The following is a 23,276-nucleotide window of genomic DNA, read 5'->3' as shown; positions in this document are numbered from 1 at the left end:
CAGTAGACACAGCAATTATAGAACTTGAACGGGCAGAGCTTTGTAACTGAACAAGAAATTATGTCTGTTTATAGAATTAAAGAGAATGTATTATCACGTAAAAAACGAAGCAACTTAAACAACTTACTTTCAAAGAAATGTTTAATAAAGTAAACAAATAAATATTAAGCTTTTTTTTGTAAATTTTGATACCCTTTAGATCATAATTGTTCTTTATTTCATAAATTACGGTTTCATATTTTTAATTTTATAATTTCTGCATGCCATCTTACCAGATTTAAACTGATGATCTATGATCCCGAAAAATCGATAATCCGGAATCACCGAAGTCCAGACGAGTCCGGATTAACGACTTTTGACTGTATATAAATTTTGCTAAATTTACATGAAGAAGCACTTGATGTTATAAGTGACAAACTAAGAAAAAAAAACAGAAGTTTTAAAATAAAATATTAAGTACTTAATTCTGATCTTTATTGCAAAGCTAAAAGAAGCTCCAATATATAAATTATTAAGAAAGTAATTTCAAAACCTTTAAAACTAAAGATCTTGACTGAGTTCTTTTTGCTTTTAATAGGACATTAAGAGATAATGTCTCTATTGTTCTAGTTAAATTAAGAAATTTGTGGAGTGAGAGCTAAATAATGGTCTCAAGACTAGTGAAAATGGACTGACGAATCTCTTTAATCATAAACAATGGGTTACTGATGCAAAACCAGCAAAGGACTAGTTAACACAAACCATCGAAGCATATACAACTACTGCCAATGTGGGCCTGATGATCAGTAGTAAAAAAACCTGCACACGTGGAGACTGATTTAACTCATTTCAGAATGACAGCTAACAAACACAAGATTCATGAATTGTTCAGTATATTTAATTTATATCACAAAGCTCACAGTCTCTGAAGCATAAAGATTGCTGAAAATAAAATTTTAATTGTACTTAAAAAAGAAACAACTTCCATCAAGACAATTACTTGCAGAAATGTCAGAAAGATTACTTAAAGGAAGTCTGGCATACACTCAAGATAAACAGAAATCTATTTTCTGTACTAGCTGCTCAAAATAACAAATTCTTATCCTTTTTTTATAAAGTGCTGGTTAAAAATCAACAGTAGATATGCTGAATGGAACTAAGAGTGCATATTATTTTGTAAAAGATGGTTAATAAATTGGCAATGCTTCAGCAACAAAGATACATGCCGTGTGGCAGTCAACTCACTACTGTAGTTATATTATAAGAGATAGGGATATCAGGGCCGTACCTAGAGACTTGGGGGCTCCAAGATGACAACAGAGCATCCTCTTTATTGTTTCTCCCAACCTTAACCATATTTTTTTTTCTAGTTATGGGTGATCCTTTTCTTAATAATTAAAGCAGCTCTATACACTTTAATAAAATGAAAACTTTATGATGTGTTAATTAAAAATAACTGGAAATGTTGACCCATTCTCTAGAAACTTTCACACAAAATCAATTGTTTATTGTCAACTGTTTTCTCTTTTTCATTTGCTTTCATAAGATATTGTAATTCAATTAGTTGGTAAATATCAAGAACATTCTTTATACCTTGGAAATGATTTAGAATTTGAATGCATAAAGTACCTATTACTGGGTAAAACACAATTTCTTTGCAATTTGATAATCTGAAGCAAGGCATTCTCCAGTTATCTATATGCTAATAACACATCTACGGTTTCAAATTATAAAGGCTTTAAAAAAACTTTGCATTGTATAACCAAAAGAAGGACAAAATTAAATTTCTTCTAGAAAAGCTAATTGCAAGATTCTACTAAAACATTCAAGCGAGTACTGCTTTTTCTTTTTGATAACCCCTAGCTTTACACAGAAGCCTTTCATCTAACCTGGCTTGTATAATAATGCCATCTGTTGACAAAATCTGATTAATCAGTGATGCATTTGAAGGCATAATTTTTTATTTAGTTACAAATAAACTTTTTCTTTTAATTAGATAAATAACTTCTTGTCTTTAAAAGTTAAAATAAAAATACAGCTAACAAAATTAAATTTTTTAAAATAAAATCTTCACCATTAAAATTAAAAAAATTCCCTTCTCATCTGAAGCCCTGGGACATTGCCTCTGTGGACTGCTCTTTAGGCCTAATTGCTAAGCAATTAGGCCTAAAGAGCAGTCCACAGAGTGCCTAATTGCAATTAGGCAATTAGGCATCTTTAGGTTTAATTGCTTAGCAATTAGGCCTAAAGATGCCTAATTGCTTAACATATCCCTAATTGCTTAGCAATTAGACAATGCACCATGGAAATCATATTATGTTTATACAGATGGTGTTTATACATTTTTAGTACAATTTTGATAAACAATTTTAAAAAAGCAAATGTTTAGGAATAAACTTTCTGACAACACCTTATTATATAAAATGAGAAACATTATCTGTTACTTTTAAATATATTCTTCTTTTAAAATATGACATGTAAACAAGCTATGGATTGAAGGATATGTTCTTGCACTTCCTGAAGAGAAATATTCCTATTTGATAATTCAAAAACACTGTGAAATGCGTGGTAATAAAATTCGCAAGAGGAAAAAAAAAAAAAAAAAAATTATTAATAGGAAAATGTAAAATTCTCAATTATTACTTCTACATGGAAGGAAGATTCCAATACTTAAATGCATGAAACAAGCTCCTAGGCATAAGCCACATATTGAATGGAACACATATCAAGATAAGCATAGCATTTACTAGCATAATGTGAGGCAATGAGTTGAGGCAAGATCCAGTGTAGGTCTAATCTCATGTGAAGCTTGAATAAGATTTAAGTTAAGTTAAGATTTAAGTTACTCAAGATGACCAAGTCAAACTACTGCTCAGTATAAAATGACAATGGTGCAACATAGAGATGATAAACCAAAAAATATAGCATAGTTCAATAGAACATTCCAAATGAATACCTGAAAACAGGAGGTTTTGTTTCTAACATTTTGAAAGTAAAATTGTTATAAGAGAAAAATCTGCCGACGCAGAAATCAATTGCAAAGTCTTTAAACATACCTGTAGCAAACAATAGATAAATTAATAAACCAAGATTTACAACTTAAAAATGCTAAAAAACATAATGTTCACCAGCTTTTACCATGGCATGTGGCTCAACACAGAAAAATTTGTAGAACTCTATACGAAAACTATTTAGCAGGGGATAAATGGTAACACACTGTAACCATGATGAAGCATGGATTCACCTAAATGATCATAACAGAATATATTATATATTATCAATAAAGAAGAGAGAAAGAAATGTATAAACTTGGTTCCATCATCAATGAAAAGATTGTTTCAGTAAGGAGTTTATGATTGTCGCAAGATTTTCTTACAGTTGGAAATTAAAAATAAGAATACAAAAAAATGTTAAATTAAACTGAATGTAGTATCAAGAAAAACTTTTAGGTTTAATATTTACAAAGGAAATCCCATTCCATTTCTTTATCACACTTAAAATGTCACGGCATTCTTTGAAAAAATGCAGACTGATACAGAAATCAATATATTCCTGCAAAGTCCCCTTATATTTCACCTATAGACCATTATGTCTATAGTCTCTTGAAAAGAGCTCTTTTTAACATAAACCCACCCCGACTGATAACCCTGGAAAGTAATGGAAACCAATACCCTTCGAAATTTTATGAAAAGCTTTTCCAGGGTTCATACACATTTCTGCGCATGAAAATTAAGTACTTTTAAGGACCATTAATGAAAAAAATTAAGGACCTATGAGCAAATGGGAACTGAATAAATTCAATTAAAAATGTTATCTATGCCTGAATTTCACTTTTGTGATATCATCCTAAAAATAAAATAGATCTTTAAGTAGTCTGCATTATTACTAAACATGAATTAATTAACATAATTATTAATAAGTTTGAGAATAAAATAAACTTTATGCAATTTATCAAGTAGCATTAAATATTTTACACTAACAACAGATGGACATATTTGAAAGAAGATAAGTGACATTTACGTTTTACTCACAATTAGCTTTATGTTGATTTTTTTAAATGTCTGATTTTGTCACGTACTTGGTTAGTCTAGAGGTTGAGTAAATAGCAGGTAGATTTTATGTCAAACGGTATAGGTTAAAATGAGAAGTAAGATCATAATCAGCATGATTCAGAACAAAAGACTGAATTCAGAACCCAAACAAAAATCAGCATTATATTCACAAAATTTTCACTATGAAAATTTTGAAAATATAACGCTGATTTTTGTTGTTTGAGTTCTGAATTATTATTTGTTCGGCATGTTATTTTGTCTTAAAAGACTGAATGTAGTTACTGCTGCTTGTCTAGAGAAAGACCTGCTCATTAGAACAAACCTGAAAGGCCTGATGTAGGTTCGCAAGTGTTGAAAGTTAGTCGGGCTCTGTTTGATGCAGTTAGTGTCAGCTTCGTTTAGAGTTTCAGGGGTTGTAACCCAGTTAATATACTTTAAAGTTCCAATAAGCTATTAAAGCACCACAGTTGATAAGTTGTATTGTATTATTTTAAGTCTCACTAGATGCAAAGAATAAGTTTTACTTGAATTTTTACGTTTTTGTGTTTTATGTTGTGACCACAGTGAGTATAAATGAAAGGCAATAACTCACTTTAATACGTAGAGATAAATTTTAAAGGCAAGCAGTCAGTTATAAATAATTAAATTAGGTAATTAGATAACCTTAGTCATTATGGATTTACATGGCCCCAATTAAATTTTATTTTTTAGCAATATTTGTTAAAAAAGACCAATTAAAATTAAAATCTAATCAAATTTCACAGTTTAAAATGCATGTAATTTATAACATTGATTCTTAAACGATATTAGGATAATTACACATTAAAAGCTACAACAATACTCAACAAAACACTCAACAAGAACACTCAACAAAATATTCATCCGTCATTTTAATTTGAAGCCTTCCCAAACATTTTGGCTATTTTATATCGATTTCCTTCTCTTTAAGCATCTTTTCTAAGAATTAGAGATTTGTCTCAAAATGCAAACCAATGCTCTCGCTAGTTTCTGCATCAACCTAACTGCTTTATCTCCTAACTTGACAACCTCTCTACAATGTACCTATGATTGTTTACTTGATCTGGTAAAAGTTAAATAGTCGAAAACCCCCAAATGATGTGAAGCAAACTATCGCTATGTCTGAAAATAACTAAAATATCAGACAAAGGTTTAAATAAGCCTCTTATATAAAAAGACCATAGAATACAAAGGCATGTTCTGATGCTAACAAAATCATTTACAGCTCACGGTGACGTAATTAAACAAGAACAGTCAAATTCAAACTAAAAGTGTCGACTAGTGGGTCAAAGATTATACAATTTAATTTAAATTTAATCTGCCTCAGTAACTCTATCAAATGAGGAAATAGAAATGGGAAATTATAGTAAAGGCAGAAATCATAAACAATTGGGTAATTTACATAATAATAACTGAACATTTTCTTTGAAGAATAATGTTCTTTGTCGTTATTATTTTCTTTCTTCAACACGTTTCCTTTTCATTTTAGAATTTTTGGATTTAATTAAAGATTTCCATTATTCTAAAAAACATGAAATGCATTTAGAATATATAGAAAATTTATAATTTTATTTCTTTAGTATTATGAACATTCAGAAGAAATATATATGGTAAAGGCCGGTTACAGAGCCATTGTGGCAGAATTTTTAGAATTTAGTGACACACCAAACAACAAAATCTAGAAATGGCAAAACTTTTAGAATTTAGAGCAGGTATTGGAAGCAGAATTTAGGCTCCACAGAGATTGCATCAGGTGGGAAAATGCCTAGTGCCAGCTCTGTGTATGATGCATTAAAACATATTAGATGAATCTTTCAAATTGTAAGTTTTTAATTTCTTTATTAATAAAAAAATCCCTTTCTATAATACCTGCCCATGTGACAAGATTAGAAGCATTTTTGATATTTTCCATGCTTGTGTCTAGTGAAAAGTAGAGAAAATAAAGAAAAGATAAACATGTTAAGAAAATGATTCTAGTCTCAGGAGTAAAACATTCAAATATTATGTTTTCATTGTTCTTCCAGACAATTATTTTTTTCCAAAAAGTAAGAAATTCGTAGCAAACTTTCAGTAAAATACATCCATTACATGTTGATACCATGGAGACATTTTTCATTTTGTCACATATTTCTCGGATCTTCTAGAATCGTGGGATATAAGCATTTCGAAATTCATTTCTCTAATAAAGAGTTCTTAAACAACTTTTCGCTTTTGGAGATGTGAATTCTTTTATTAAACGGTTCTAAATTTGGCGACTTATCAACATTTTGGCAATACCTTCAAATCCTTCTAACTTTCCAATATATAACCTTCATAACCAATCATATAACCTTCAAATCCTTCTAACTTTCCAATATATAACCTTCAAATCCTTCTAAACTTTCCAAGCCGCAATGACTAAAATACTAAAGAAAAATTACCTCTACCAATTCAGTAACAGCAAAAAGCTAGAAATATTTTGGAAAAAAAAAGGAGGGAAAAAGTGTAAAATTAATTTTATAGAGAAAACTGATACATATTCTGAGACAATTACATGGGAAAAACTTTTACTATGAAAAAATTAAAAAGAAGATATTTTTAACTAATTACATAGCTAATTTTGCTCTTGCTAAGAGTCATTTTGTAAATTGTACTTTATAGCATTATACCTTCTTTATTTTTCAGAGTCAAAATATTGTATAATAAGTTGCCAAAATGAAATTTTATAATATGACAGCGAAAATTAAAAATGTTTTATTTTAATGTTATTTTTTAAATATAATTTCAATATATTACCATTATTTTAATGAAATTTATCAATGTTAGGATGTTTTAAAAAAAATCGTCCAAAAATTCTCAGATCTCAGAATTACAAATTTTCTAAAGAAACTGATCTTAAAATCGCCAAAATGTTGATAAGTCGCCAAATTTAGAAACGTTTAATAAAAGAATTCACATCTCCAAAAGCGAAAAGTTGTTTAAGAACTCTTTATTAGAGAAAATAAATTTTGAAATGCTTAGAAACTCGAGTATCCCATCAATTATATTAGAAACAGAAACAAATTATAACCCATAAACCCATTCAAAAGATAACCATATATGTTTAAGTTGCTTCGTTTTATGTGCTAATACTTTCTCTTTAATTCTATATACAGACATAATTTCTTGTTTAGTTACAAAGTTTCCCGCTGTTCAAGTCCTGTAATTGCTGTGCCGAGAATATCGACTAACTTGTCAATCGAAATTTTTTTAGTTTTCACTAACCTCTCTGTCACTTTCTGCATGCCTTTATCCATTTTTTGCAGAATTTTCACTTTTTTTTTTTTAATGGACATCGAAACATACTTTCGCTTTGTAGATCCTTTGGCAGCTCGAGAATCAAAACTCTTTTTGACATAATTGAAAGTTCAAGCTTACGTTTTATAAAATTGCTCTAACAGTCTGCAAAAAATAATAAGCTGGATCCAATTAGAAGATTAAGGAACAAAGCAATCTGCAACATTAACTGAACTAGATAATTAGATAATTTTAGCCTAGCTTATACTGTCCGTTATACATTAAACGCACATGCGTAAACGTATTATGCACATGCATATAGGTATTATGTGCATGCGTAAAAGCTACACATGCGCATAATACCTTTATGCATGTGCATAATACATTTACTAAGCTAAGTTTGTAGCTTTGAGGTCCGGATTATAGATCATTCTGGATTATGGACATCTCGATTAAAGACTTTGTACTGTATCAAATAATGAAAATAAATAAATGAAATTAACATTATAATATATTTTTTTTAAGAAAATCAATTTCGTAAGATTTTTTTTTCCAATGTGAACCAAAAGTAACTTATTTTTTTTAACGAAAAAGCTAATTTTTTTTTTTTTTTTATAATTACTTTGAAATTTTCAGTATTTATACAAAATACATTTAATTTCAACTGAGCCCAACTAGTTAAAAAAAATACATACGTGTCTCTTTTTATCTCTCCATGTTTCTAAAAGAGTCTGATATTCGTGAATTTTCTGCCTAGCTTCTTGTAAATCATTTTTCACTTTTTCTTCAAAAGTTGTGATTTGAGTTAATTTGTTCACCAAAACTTCTAACTGTGGAGGTTCATTTGATAATGACTGGAGATCTTCACAGGTTACCAAGAGTTTTTTCTCATTCCTTGAATTTGTCACAGACAGCAAATCATTCAAATAATTGATATTTTCACCATTAGATAAAGATTCACTTGTTTTCCTCAAACTGGCAGTTGTTGATGCATCAATTACATTTACATTTATGGCAACAGAATCTGTGGTTAGAAATGAGTTTTGGTTAATTTTATTAAGGTTAAACTCATCATTTTTTGCAGGGGAAGCTGCATCTGTATTCATATTTAAAGTAGGCACAGAACCAATTTTAATAACGGAATCTGAATTGGATGATACAACAGGAGTATCCTGCGGTTTTGAAGATCCTAAGATTGTAGTTGCACTATGGATCTTATCAGAAACAAATCTTGAAAATTCCTGGGGATCCATTTCTTTAATGGTATCAATAACAGGATCACTAAAATCATTATCTTTTTCTACTTTCACCAGACCTGATGCAAACATATTCATCATAGATTCCACTGGTGGCAAGCTATGATCAAAAATATTACCAGAGGTCTCTCCAGCATTACCTACAGCTTCAGCATAAATATTTCCCGAGTTCCAAATATCTGAAATAAAAACAAATAACTAAGTTTACATAAAGAAGAGTAAAACCCAAATTTTGGTATTAAATCTCTATTTAGGAAATAAACAACAATGGGAAATAAATTTACAATGAAATATTGAAAGAAAAAAATTTCTTTATTATGTCGTTTTCAAAGTTACTGAATCTTTGCAACTTATTAGTCTTCTGTATTGCTAGTTGATCATTGCACAATATCATAAGAAATGCAGAATGCACTAATCATCGCACATGATATTGATTTGAATCTGTTCTATGGTCTACAACAAGACATAACAGAAAGTGTACAGAATGTTTCCATTGCTCCTCTCAATGCACATAGTTTCACAATGAGGCTATCATTAACAACGAGCCATCGTCATGAACATTTGTAATGGTGCTGCAGCAAGCCAGGAGTTTCCTGCACAAAAACTTGGAGACTTCGGGAGCTTTTAACACTGCAGGTGATGCCATTTTAAATAACCTCCAAATTAATTTAAATTTACATTATATGATTTAGGTTATTAAACTATTTAAAATATGATTCTCATGTAATATATAATAATAAATTACAAAATCTGAGATCTGGATGTTCAACATTCGGAATGATCTAAAATCCAGATCTCAAAGCCACCACCACCATTTTTTTTTTTTTTTTCTATGCTTTATGCATGTTCATTTGATTTTTCTTTCCTTCATAATAAATCATGTGCATAGTCCTTAATTTCACTTCAGCAAAATATAAAATACTTCACTATTAAAGAAACAGTCATTTTAGCATAAATTTGTGTGATCAATAATTTGGTTCCATAGTTGTGCATATGGTCTCAAACCAAAACATTCTACACAGAAACATTGTTGATTTTACAGCTACTAATATTTTACATCACTGATGTCAATATGGCGAATCATCATTTATTAGACCAAAGGGGCAATTTGCCCAGAAAGACTATACACTTTGTTTTGGCATTTTGCGTTGGTTCACTATAAATGTCAGTTCACTTTTCAAATTGTTGCCACCAAATATTAGAGCCCTGTATTATATTTAAAGAAATTAAATAATGAAGAATTTGCCTAAATGTATGCATGTTTCCTGCATTGTGATAAAACAACGGTACCTAAAGCCATCAAATTTTAAACAACGTACATTTACACCCAAATATGGGCATCTGGAAGCCCAAATTTGGAATTTCTTTTATTATCTATTTCATATTTTGTAAAACTTTAATGAATTCATGATTAACAAACTCAACGATTTCAAAGCGAGCAATGGCAACCCTGTGCCGGGGGAAAAAAACATTTTTATCTTCAGCGCGCAAGACTGTATATCGGAAATTCTAAAGATATGCTTATTTTAACCCGTGAGTGCACGCACTGGGTATAGTGGACCTGCGTGATTAAACAAATGTTTCTCAAAATACGCCTATTTCACGCAAATTGTTGAGGTTCAGCGCAGTCATGTCTGAGGTCAACCTCTTTATGTTTCCAAAGTTTTTTCACTGGAGCTTTGATTAGCAGTCATGATTTTGATCGGATTGGGCCTTTTAGACACAGCGTGCCTATTCGTATTACTATTAAATAGTTGATTTGTGATAGTATAGAAAGCAGGAAACATGTCACGTAATTTATCTTACAAGGAAGAAATGTTGCAAAAGTTATTACATGCATCAACTGGCAAAGAATGTGTTGAAGAAAATGAGGATGGAAGTGATCCTGAATTTTGAGTTCAGATGATACTAATTATCAGAAACTGATATAGATTGTGAAATATAAATTGCTTTATTGGAGGAAAAAATTATCGGAAACGATTAAAAAAATCGCAGAGTTATCCAGCGAAAAAGCACACAAAAACGAAAATGCGCTGCTCCGAATGTGAAAAACATTTCTATTTGGAACACACAACACTTAGATCATTGCTAACATTTGTTGTTAACATTTGCTGCTAACATTTGTTGTTGCATTTTTTCTCGATGTCTACTGTGCTAAGAAGTAAATAAAGAATCGAACAGAGTAAAAAACAGAGCTAATAACGAAAATAAAGAATCGACACAGAGATACAGTGTTTTTTTTCCTATGCTAATATATAATATGATTTGTTATACCTTTAAGAAATTTTATTTCATAAAAGCATTTGCAAAAAATTAAACTTTAATGTTTAATTTTTTGCAAATAATAATGATTAATTTTAATGTGCATATTTTGATCATAAAATTTCTTATTGGCATAGATGTAACCCTTTTTCGGCAGATTTACAATTTTTTCTTCAAAAAATACGAATGGGGTCGTAACTCATATAAGTGAGCACACTCCGATATATATATATATTTTTCCAGGTAGCTGCCAATTTAAATTTTTGTTTTTTAAATTAATTTTGCATACTTTTGATGCACATCTATAGCGATGGGTTCTTGAATATAGTTATGCAAGTCTGAAAACAAAAACTTACTTAAAATTTTCCTAGAAATTTAAAATTTTAAAAATAATTTGTTTTTATGCACTTTGATGATGCAACCCAGCTGAAGATACTTATGTAAAAAGCTTTTGAAATTGATTTAAATTCAATATTATTATTTTATGGAAAAAATTTAGCAAATATAACACTGCATGTGTAAACAGTATTATGCTGTAACTGAAATAGTATAATGCTACAAGGAGATATGTCTCAAGCGAAAAATAAAAACTTGAAAAATGAAACACTATGACTCAGTTGAAAAAGTATGCTGCATTTTTGAAGTTATTATATTGTTGCGTTTTTCTTTTCTTCTGACACCAGTTGTTACGTTATTTTCTTCCTTCACGTTCGTACGGAGTTCGTGTGGATTTGCAGTGAATTACGACGACACTTGATGAAGTATCGAAACACACTTTATTTGCCAGTATTGTCAGGACAGCTCCAAAACACGTTTTACAGTCATCGATGAACTACTATAAACACACTGACATGATCAGCGACACAGCCTTCAGGTTATCAGGCTATCATAGTGGAGACAGCTTCACTGCAAAGCACCAAAGTACAGCTCCCGACTCTGCTCGGTCGTTCTCGGAACTCCACATACACTCAAGACTCTCCACGCTACAACTCGCGACTCACTCGACGACACACAGACCACGAGTCCCGACTCTTCTGTTCAGTCATTCCCGGAGCTCAACACGCCCTCTCGACGGTGCACTAACCGTGATACACTAACAGACTCCTTCGATGCATTCGACGACCCACTCGGCCCTCGCTGCCAACTCTATCAACCCGCTAAACGAGACACATTCTCGATACTAACTAACTGCGGACCAGCAGGGTTTATATAGCTTTCGGCTTGTGTTTGAGAACATTCTGAGCTAAACCGGTAAGAATTCATTCCAGAAGGTTCTCCATTCGTCCATGGCATATAGTCAACTTTGTCGCCAAATGGGCTATTTCTCGCCAAATATGGCAACCTGCCTTCCCCTGCCATTTTATGGCAACCCTAAAGCTGCTTTGCGGGGAAGCCATCTTACCGCGCCTGTACATTTTGTAACATTGCCCCCTCCCAAGGACTGCATGTCTCGGGCAGTACAATCCTTGGTCAGATGCCAACTTCGATACAATCAAAACATAAAACAAACAAGTAACATAACTAAAGAAACAAATATTTATACTACAGTCAAAAGTCTTTAATCTGGACTCGTCGGGACTTTGGCGATTCTGGATTATCGGTTTTTCTGGATTATAGATCATCAGTTTAAATCTGGTAAGATAGCATGCAGAAATTATAAAATTAAAAATATGAAACCGTAATTTATGAAATAAAGAGCAATTATGATCTAAAGGATATCAAAATTTACAAAAAAAAAAGCTTTGTTTACTTTATTAAACATTTCTTTCAATGCGCGCATGCATAAAGCATACATTACGCATAGTCGAATTTAGAAAATTGAAACCAGAAAACTATTTGATGTGTATTCCTGATATTTATAATGACAAGGAATTTGACTTAAATCATATCAAAGACGGATTACATCGAGATGAAATAATACATTTAGTAAGGAATTATGAGCCGAATAAAATAAAAACATCTGCCCTGAAGATAAGGATAGTGCTGACAGATCAACTTCCAGTTCATTGCGCGTAGCGATGTTCCCCCCCCCCTCCCTTCCGCAGAGCAGCGTGAAATTTCAGAATGGTTAGAGAAACAAATCACCTCTCTGTCTATTTCTTCATGCCTTTATCCATTTTTTGAAGCAAGCAGTTCCACCTTTTGTTTAATGGCTATCGAAACATGCTTTCGCTTTACAGATTCTTTGGCAGCTCCAGCATCTAGTTTCTTCTGTAAGCTCCCCTTTTACCTGTCGAAGTTGCTCTCGCACATTTTCTTGGCCGACATTTATTTCTTCAGATTGGGTTTTCTTCTCTCTAAGTCCGGCTTTCATCTCTTTCAGTCCAGCTTTGATCTCAGCTGTCATCTCTTTATATTCAGCTTTTATCTCAGCCAGTCCGGCTTTCATTTCGGCCTTCATCTCTACATATCCGGCTTTTATCTCGGCTAGGAAGTCCATCAAAGTCTTCATTTCCTCTGCAGGTGAGTCAATGGCATTCACTCGCAAACCCCACTCCTGACACCAATTGTTACGGTTTTTTTCTTCTGACACCAGTTGTTACATTATTTTCTTCCTTCACATTCGTACGGGGTTCGTAGAATTTGGAGTGAATAACGATGACACTTGATGAAGTATCGAAACACACTTTATTTGCCAGTATTATCAAGACAGCTCCAAAACACGTTTTACAGTCATCGATGAACTACTATAAACACGTTGACACGATCAGCGACACAGCCTTCAGGTTATCAAGCTATCACGGTGGAGACAACTTCACTGCAAAGCACCAGAGTACAGCTTCCAACTCTGCTCGGTCGTTCTCGGAACTCCAAGTACTCTTGAGTGTTACAAAATGTACAGGCGTGGTAAGATAGCTTCCCCGCAAAACAGTTTTAGGGCCATAAAATGGCAAGGGAATGCAGGGTTGTCACATTAGGGAATATGCCAGGGACGGATGGAGAACCTTCTGGAACAAATTCTTACCGGTTTAGCCCAGAGTGTTCTCGAACACAAGCCGAAAGCTATATAAACCCTGCTGATCAGCAGTCAGTCAGTGTGTGTGCCTCGTCTAGCGAGCTGATAGTCAGTCATTGAGCGAGTGTCTCGAAGTCTAGCGCCGAGTTGTTTGTTGAGTTCATCGAGAGAGTCTTTTAGTGTATCACAAATTAATTCTTAGACTGTGCTGAGTCGAGAGCTATACTCTTGTGTATCATCGAGTGCACTGCGAGTTGTAGCGTGGAGAGTCTAGAGAGTACATGGAGTTGTTCTGAGAAGGACCAACTCAACTCGGCTGAAACAACACGCAAGTTGGTGAGCTCTATTTTGGGGCTATTTTTGGTCGTGGAATCCTTTTATAGGTTTTGAGTGATATTTTCTTAAATTGTAGATGTTCCGATGCATGTTTATCTATTTTCTGTGTGCTTAAATGCATTATTTTGCATTTTATAAACAATCTTACTTTTAAGTGTAGCTGACCTTGACCTGGCGGCGACTGAGTGCTTTCGACGTTCTTTTGAATTTTATGTACTATGAAAACAACTTTCGAAGTACTTTTGTGATTCTACATGGTTTTGTTTACCTACAAACTGATTTGCATGGATTTTAACACCGTTTTCATGTTTTTATGAATATATGAAACTTCGGACTCAGATAAGCTTTGCAAGGATACTGTTTGTTTACATTTGAAAGTTGTCTTGCAGCTATACAAAAACTTTTTGCCTTTCGAGTTTTATTGTGCTTTTATGTAAGAGCATATTTCTATGTATTTTCAAATTTTAGGTGGTAGGCTCTCTGCAATTGATACCATTATCAAAGAAACACTAGACATTATTACTTTACAAGTGCCCTATTATATTCAAAATAAAATTTCGCATGCTCTGGGGACTTGGAGAGTTGTGCATGCAGAAATGGGTAGAACCGCAATCATTATTACTAAGAAACAACTTGAATTTGTAGTGGACGTAGTACAAGATTGTATTGTGGCTGTCTCCACGTCTGATGGTCAAAATAACTTTGGTATTATTTCGGTTTATTATTAACTGCTTCGTGACTATATTTGTGCATATATGCGTTTCATTTAAGGATTCTATTTAATTTTTACTGAATTTATAAAATTTTAAGCACTAAATTTTGGGTTGAAATTTTATCTTTATGTATGGAATTGTTGTTTCTGTCCCATTGTTGACCTCATAAGATGTCTGAATCTAAGAAAACTACTGCTGAGCGTGAGAGAGAATTTGCACATGACCTGTACAAAAGATGATATCTTTAATACGATATGTGATATTAACAAAGTAGTGGAAACTTTGAAAGAAAAACGTGTTTATAAAGGTTTAATTGAAACTTTGAGTTCTGGTATTAATAAGATTACAGAATGGATTGCGCTAAAGAATTTGGAACATGTCAAAATGCAAAGGGATCTACATAAGGAAGACAAACTGGATTTTAGTGCCAAAGAAGTTTGTGAGATTCGTGATTTATTAGATCACGATAAACTGACAATGTATAGAGGAAGAGGTGAAGAAAAATTAAGTGAAACATACAATTATAAAAGGAATGAAGATACCGATTCCTGGAGAAATAAAGAAATCATCTTAAAACCCCTCAAGGAAGATACCGATGTATGTGATGAAATAAAAAATAATATTGATCCCAAAAAAATTGGAATCGGTGATGTAGGTTCTTTTTGCAGGAAAAATGGGGATATGGTAGTTAGACTAAAGAGCAGAGAAGAATGTAGAAAATTGGAAAAAGCGGTTATTGATAACAAAAAACTTAATCAACTTGTAACGCCCAAACGTAGAAAATTTATACGACCTAAGGTTATTATTTACAATGTTTCTAATTATCTTTCAGACGAAATACTTATAATTAGTATTAGAAATGGAATGTTCATGTAGTGCTAACTGCGTTCGCCCACTGTTTAAAATGAAAGCCTCGGAACAGGAAATATCGCATAGAGTTTTTCATGTTTCACGAGAGTGTAAAAATTTTATTTTGGAGGATCACAGAATAAAAATCGATTGGAAATCTTATTCTGTAAAATTATATATTCGTCCTAAAAGATGCACCAACTGCTTGGCCTTTGGGCATACTAGAAGATTTTGTGAAAACACAACCGTTTGTGGAGTGTGTGCAGAGAATCACCTGCGTTCCAAGTGCTCTTCTGATTTCGTTCGCTGTACTAATTGCAAGGAATACAATCGGCGTTTCAGTACTAAATATAATGAGGAACATGATGGTCTTTCTAAGGAATGTACTGTGTATTTGGAAGAAATTAGATTTATTAAGGATCATCTTGATATATAAAGTTTATTTATTTATTTATTTTTTTTTTTTATTTTCGTCGGCTAGGACATTTTAAATCATAGTCCTTATTTGTGATTTACATTTCTGCACTCTGGTAAATTTTTGTAATGAAAAGATTTTTCCCTTACCTTTAATTTTGATCTTTTATGCACAGCGGCTGTTCTAGATTTTGTTTATAATTGATCTAAAGACTGTGATTTTATGATTTTAATTATAAAAAAATTTTAGCTAATTATACCAATTTTAGTATAAAATATATGTAACATGGTAGTAAACTCATATTTTATCTTATTATGTATTTATATTCTTTTTACCTTAAACCTTTTTATCTATGAAAATTTTAAACTGTAATTTAAATCACTGCGCTGCCGCTGCTTGTAGGCTCTCTGCAATTGATAGCATTATCAAAGAAACACTAGACGTTATTACTTTACAAGTGCCCTATTATATTTAAAATAAAATTTCGCATGCTCTGGGGACTTGGAGAGTTGTGCATGCAGAAATGGGTAGAACCACAATCATTATTACTAAGAAACAACTTGAATTTGTAGTGGACGTAGTACAAGATTGTATTGTGGCTGTCTCCACGTCTGATGGTCAAAATAACTTTGGTATTATTTCGGTTTACTTCACACTGGCGGAGGATTTGAATGCACATTTATATGCTTTAGAAAACATTTTAAAATTGTACAATTTTAACTTTATAATATTAGGTGATTTTAATTGGGGTGCTACGGCACTGGACCAAAGAGGTATTTTAGTTTATGATTTTATCATGGTTCCTGATTTGAAACTTTTCAACAAAGATGACTCACCTCCGACTTTCTCCTCCCGGGTGGGAAGTTGGTTGGACCGATTTGGTATTAGGGTCACCAAGTATAGATTTTAGCTTTGTGGAAATGAACGTTTTAGATGAACCTACCCTGAGTGACCATAGATATATTTATGTTGATTTAAATGCTATAAAAATTAATAATTTATACGAATTCTCTTATTCTTACAATTCGTTTAGAACGAAAAAATTTGTCAACAAACTGAAAATAGAAATTATGAAACTTGAAAATGAACTCGTGTCCATTAGAGATGGAGACAGTTTGAATAATGTGGTCCTCGGGCTGGAAAAAAAGATTAAAATAAACATGTATAAATTTTCAAGACGTAAAATAAAGAATGGGTGTCAGAGGACAACCTGGTGGACCCTTGAATTAGATATTTTAAGATGTAAGACAAAAGCTGCAAGAAAAAGTTCTCAGATAAAGTGTCTTACAAAAGAGTTTTAGCGGTATTTAAAAAAGCAATTAAAAAAACAAAAAGAGACTTTTGAAATTATTTGTTCAATAAAAACAAGATTTATTATGACAAATTTTATAAATATGCTACAAATAAAAGAAAGGAAAAAGTTATTTTATATAGAGATAATTGTAGTGCATCCACGTCTGCCATGGAATGTTATGATGAGTTGATTAAAGACACCCTGAGGCTGGATTATTGTTCTAATTATCCTGATTATCGAAATGTTTTTATAGAAGGCAACAAGGAGGTAGAGTGGGCGTTTATGTATGAAGAGATATTTGATGTTATTTCTAGCCTCAGAGATGGCACTGCCCCTGGACTGAATGGAATCAGGACTACTTTAATTAGAATTCTTTTGGGGGAATTCACCTCTTTTTATATATTACTTTACAACAAATGTATGGTTTTAACAACTTTTCCTGATATTTGGAAAATTCGAAAATTGATTCTTGTTCCTAAATCTACAGGTGAACATAGACCCATCTGCTTATTAAAGACCCATGCAAAAATCCTAGATAAACTCATCACAAAAAGACTTGAGCATTTTTTAGCGAAAAATAATATTATAAGTTCAAACCAATATGGTCTTCAAAAGAATATGTCTACTGATTTAGCATTATACAATGTGATCCAACAAGTCAGAGAAAAGCGACAAAGTAAACATGTAGTCCTGGTTTCCTTCGATGTCCGAGGGGCATTTGACTATATTAGCTGGTTCTCCCTATTGTCTATATTAAAAGGAAAAGAAATTGGCATCTCAAGAGATCTATTTGATATAATTAAAATTTTATCTGGAAAATAGAGAACTAATTTTTATGATCAACTCTAATACAATTAATCTTCATTATAAAATTGAAAAAAGGCTGTCCCCAGGGCTCTGTAGTGCTCTCCTGTTCTGGAAGCTCATAGCAAATAAATTACTACAAGAAAATGTACCTGATACGAATATTACCTGTTATGCTGATGATATTATGGTAACTATTGCAGGAGACTCCCTCAGAAAAATAGAGGCTACTTTTAACCTGCTTGAAAATGTTTTTAAGAAATGGAGTACTGAGCAAAATTTAGAATTTAATATTGAAAAAACAAATGGTATGTTTTTTCCTCGGGGAGGGAGAAATATTAGACCCCCCAGATTGAAATATGATCAAAAAAGAATAAAATTTGTGAATACCTTTAAATACCTGTGTGTAGTGATCAACAATAAGTTAAATTTTATAGAGCATTTTAAGTCAATACAATGAAAGATAGAAAAAATTTTAAATTATTATAAAAATACTTTTACTCCAATCACTCTTTCTGACAAAAGCTTTATCCTGAGGGATATTTACAAAAATGTTATTATACAGAAAATTCTTTATGGTATTGGCACACGGGGTGATCGAGCAGGGAAGCTGGTCAAGACAAGGCAGAAATTAGACTCATTGCAGGGGGCCTGGACACTTGCAATTACAAGATCATTTAGAACAGAAGTTGCGTGCTTACTGGCTGATGTACCGCCTCTCTCACAACAATTCAAATTTACTTATGACAAATTTTGTCTGAAATATGGTATAAAACAGATAATAATGTATGAAGATAAAGCAATTACCAGCAAGGCTTTTTTAGAACACGATCTGACTTCAAGCCATCCTAGCGAATATTACGGTATATCCTACGATAAAGACTATATTTCAGCTGGAGAAATTGAAATTTATACAGATGGATCAGGGTTTTTAGAGAGCATCGGCTGTGCCTTTGTTGTATTTTTCCATGGTATTCAAATTGATTATAAAACATTTACTTTAAAACCAAGAAATTCAGTTTATAAAGCAGAATTGTTGGCAATTAAAAGGGCTTTATCCTGGATCAAGAAATTATCCGTGGGATATTACATTAATTAATACTCAGATGCCTTATCTGCTCTTATGGCTCTCTCTCGCCCTTTTCAAAAGAATAATATTGTTAATGAAATTAAGCATATATATTTAGAACTACGAAAGAAGCATATTTTGAATTTACATTGGTTTGTGGATGCTCTAGCGAAAGAAGCCTCCCTGGGGGTTGGGACCGAAAAGGTTTTTATTCAAGATTCGAAAAAGAAGACATGTACTATAATATATGACAAGCTTATTAGAGACTGGAAAAATTTATGGGATCTCTCCGAAAGAAACAAAAACTATCTAAAATGTTTAAAAATTAGCAAAAAAAAATGGGAATTTTAGGAGATGCAGATGTTAATCAAATTCTCACTGCACATGGAAGGTTCCCTGCTTACTTAAAAAGGTTCCACCTCCAGGAGAATGATATATGTAAGGTTTGTAATAAATTTGGCGATTCAAAGCATTTCGTCGGGGACTGTTGCCTGATTGGAAGTTAAGAGAAAAATATAAATTTGCAAAGTTTGAGGATTTATTTAGTAATTATAAATTGTTTAGAAAATTTGCAAGAGATATTATGCAAACGGTGAATGAGAATAAGAAGAATATTGGTATCGAGATACAACAAAGCAGAAAATCTTACTGAAAACAGAAATAATTGAGGTAACTTATAAATTTAAGATGAATTTTGATAATATAAAGAAGATTTGAATAATAATAACTAATTGAAAGCAAAACTTATAAAGATTTTAAACTTCAGAAAAAAGTCAGAAATGGAAACGAAGCATTTATATACTAATTCACCGAGAGTGCTTTGAATGTATGTATCTACTTTACTTTTTTTTTTTTTTTTTTTTTTGTATGCGTTTGTGGCTTGGCCTGTCCCCTCATAGCCATATGGTAGGTTTTGCCTGATAGGTGGGCTGGGAGCCAGTGCTTAGAACTAACTAACTAACTTTATCAAGTGTCGTCGTTATTCACTCCAAATCTACGAACCCCATACGGACACGAAGGAAGAAAATGACGTAACAACTGGTGTCAGACGAAAACCGTAACAATTGGCATTCAATCACAAATCCCACTTCTGACACCAGTTGTTGCACCTTTCTTTTCTTCTGACACCAGTTGTTACGTTATTTTCTTCCTTCCTTCCCATTTGTACGGGGTTCATGTAGATTTGGAGTGAATAACGACGACACTTGATGAAGTATCAAAACACACTTTATTTACCAGTATTGTCACGACAGCTCCAAAAACATATTTTACAGTCGTTAATGAACTACTATAAACACGCTGACACAATCAGAGACACAGCCTTCAGGTTATCACAGTAGAGAATCGCTGCCCGGCTGTCAACTCGATCGACTCCGCACGAACTAACTCGTTAGACAAGACACACTCTCGATACTAAATAACTGTGAACCAGCAGAATTTATATAGCTTTCGGCTTGTGTTTGAGAAAATTCTGGGCTAAACCTGTAAGAATTCGTTCAAGAAGGTTCTTCATGCGTCCATGGCATATTGCCAATTTTGTTGAAAAATGGGCGATTTCTCGTAAAATGTGGCAACCCTGCCTTCCCTTGCCATTTTATGGAACCCTAAACCTGCTTTGCGGAGACATCTTACCGCGCCTGTACATTTTGTAACAATATTTTATGCTTTAGATAATACATAAAAAAGACCATGCTTCATGTTATGATACCAAGCATTGCCCCCCCCCACATACCCACTTTAGATTATCGAGGACTGTAAGTTCCCCTTTTTTATTTTTTGCAAATAGCTTGTAATACAGCAGAAAGACCGAGATCCGGACTCGTCGTGACTTCGGACATGCCGGATTTAAGATTATATCATCAGTTTAAATCTAGTAAGATGACATGTAGAAATTTTAAAATTAAAAATACGAAATCATGATTTAATGAAGCATTTATGATCTAAAAGGGATCAGAATTTACCAAAAAAAAAAAAAAAAAAAGCTTAATTAAATTGTTTAAGTAGCTTTGTTTTTTGTGCTAATACTTTCTCTTTAATTCTATAGACAGATATAATTTCTTGTTCAGTTACACAGTTCTATTGTTCAAGTCCAGTAATTGCTGGGTCGAGAAATCCAACTAACCTGTCAATTGAATTTTTTTCATTTCCAGTAACCTCTATGTCACTTTCTTCACTATTGGTAGCGGTATTTTCTGGATCTAGAACCACACTACGGATTTCGCCGCCTGTTAATTGATTGATAATTGGGGCATTGTCATCGCAATGGAAAACTTCTGTTAACTACTCTCTTTCCCTAAATTCTGCCGCCCGCTTCGGCCATGCGAGTTCTGGCTTTATGTGAAAATAAATCTCAATTCAAATAGCACTAAATTTAATCTTTTGGCCTATGAGTATTATTATCAAAACCTATTTTTAGCATATGAAAAGAAATTTTTGTTAAATCTTTCCTCATCAACATTTCTTAGTACATTTAACTTAAATCTGTAATCGGCGCCAAGTGTAATGCCAACAGGAAAGATTACCATACTCTCCATAAAATACCAGTACAACAGGATACCATGCAACAGGAAAGATTATCATAAATTACTAATACAAAAAAAAAAAAAAAAAAAAAGTTTAGGCATTGCTGCATGAGTCATCACTCAAATTTTCATGTGTTGATAAACATGCAACGATGAAAGAAAAATATAATAAATAATGATTCTCCAGATTGGCATCAAGGATATAAAATATTAGTCGGTGTAAAATCAACAAAGTTTCTACCAAAGAATATCTAAGGAGATTCTTTGGTTTCTACGTAGAATGTTTCGGTTTGAGATGTATGCCAAGCAGATATGCAACTACAAAGTGAAATTATTGATGGCCCAAATTTATGCTAAAATGATTATTTCTTGAATAATAAGGTCTTTTATTTAGTGCCAAAGGATCGGAATGCTTCAGTATATTATGAGGGGGAGAAAAATTTTGATTTTGCACATGCATAAAGCATACCAAAAAAAATCTTAAAACAGAAATGGTTGGTGGTGGCTTTGAGGTCCGGATTTTAGATCATTCTGGATATTGGACATCCGGATCTCAAACGTTGTTAAATGATTGTATTATTTGATACACCTCAAAGCTCTTATTTCGATTTTCAACCCCTTTGGCCTCCTACAGGCCCCTTTTCAACTTTTGGATAAATTTTGCTTTGCATCTAAAACTGGCCTTAAAAATATTTTCCCTCCTTTCACCAACTGTGAAAATTTATTTCAAAAACCACTTATTTGTATCCTAACAACAGAGGGAAAATTTCTCTTCTGTTCCCTAATCTCTCATCTGAAACTAACAAAGACAATATCAAAAAGAATAAAATCATGTTTTTCAAATCAGCAGTTTTTTCATTACACTAAGAGACGGACCTAAAGTCCATTTCCATTGAATGACAAATTAGTTGTCAATCAGCACTTTTAATTTTCGTTGCATTCTAGGATTCTGGAAAACACAAATCAGCAGTTGTTTTTCAGGGCTGATGTGCCATGTTTTAACCCCTACAATTGCGTAATATTTTGACGTCAGACAACAAGTTTGAAAACAACAAGTCTTTGTCCTGGGAAAGGATGAAGTGCTGAAATTAAAATTTTAGCTAAACAGAGACTAATGAAATTGTAGAGGAGTAAACAAAGAATAAAAAGAAACTAATATATTTGTATCCAGTCCTAGCGCAGGGTCAGTAAACTCGCCATCCTCTAGGGAACATAATATTGAATACTAAACAACTTGTAAATTAATCATAAAAAATTATTACGTCATAAACTGTTATAATATAGAGAAATTCTGTCATCTCACACAGTAGAAAAGAAGAAGACTGGTACTACCATTTACTGGCGTGGTACCCTCAGTATGGGCATACCGGTTTAAAAATTGTATAAATAATCTTTTGTTAATTATCACTTCTGACTGAAATTAAGTAAATATAAGATTGCACATGTATACGTCATATATTTACAGATTTTGAACTTTGTCTTCCCCTCCAATAGAA

The 23,276-nt window shown here is 32.5% G+C and overlaps 1 protein-coding gene across 3 annotated transcripts in view; it reads right to left on the bottom strand.

The window, feature by feature from the left end:
- LOC118201401 (uncharacterized) overlaps nt 1-23,276 on the bottom strand; it is a 138,451-nt gene that overhangs the window by 56,538 nt on the left and 58,637 nt on the right. For all 3 annotated transcript variants that reach the window (XM_085813967.1, XM_085813968.1, XM_085813969.1), the window contains one exon: nt 8,000-8,739. In XM_085813967.1, the coding sequence (XP_085670093.1) occupies nt 8,000-8,739 (740 nt within the window). The remainder of the gene's footprint in view (nt 1-7,999; nt 8,740-23,276) is intronic.

The sequence above is a fragment of the Stegodyphus dumicola genome, chromosome 3 (assembly GCF_044657685.1).
Source record: "Stegodyphus dumicola isolate Sdum_Otavi_A_Nest chromosome 3, ASM4465768v1".
NCBI lineage: Eukaryota > Metazoa > Arthropoda > Arachnida > Araneae > Eresidae > Stegodyphus > Stegodyphus dumicola.
This window is presented reverse-complemented; position numbering and strand designations above follow the sequence as displayed.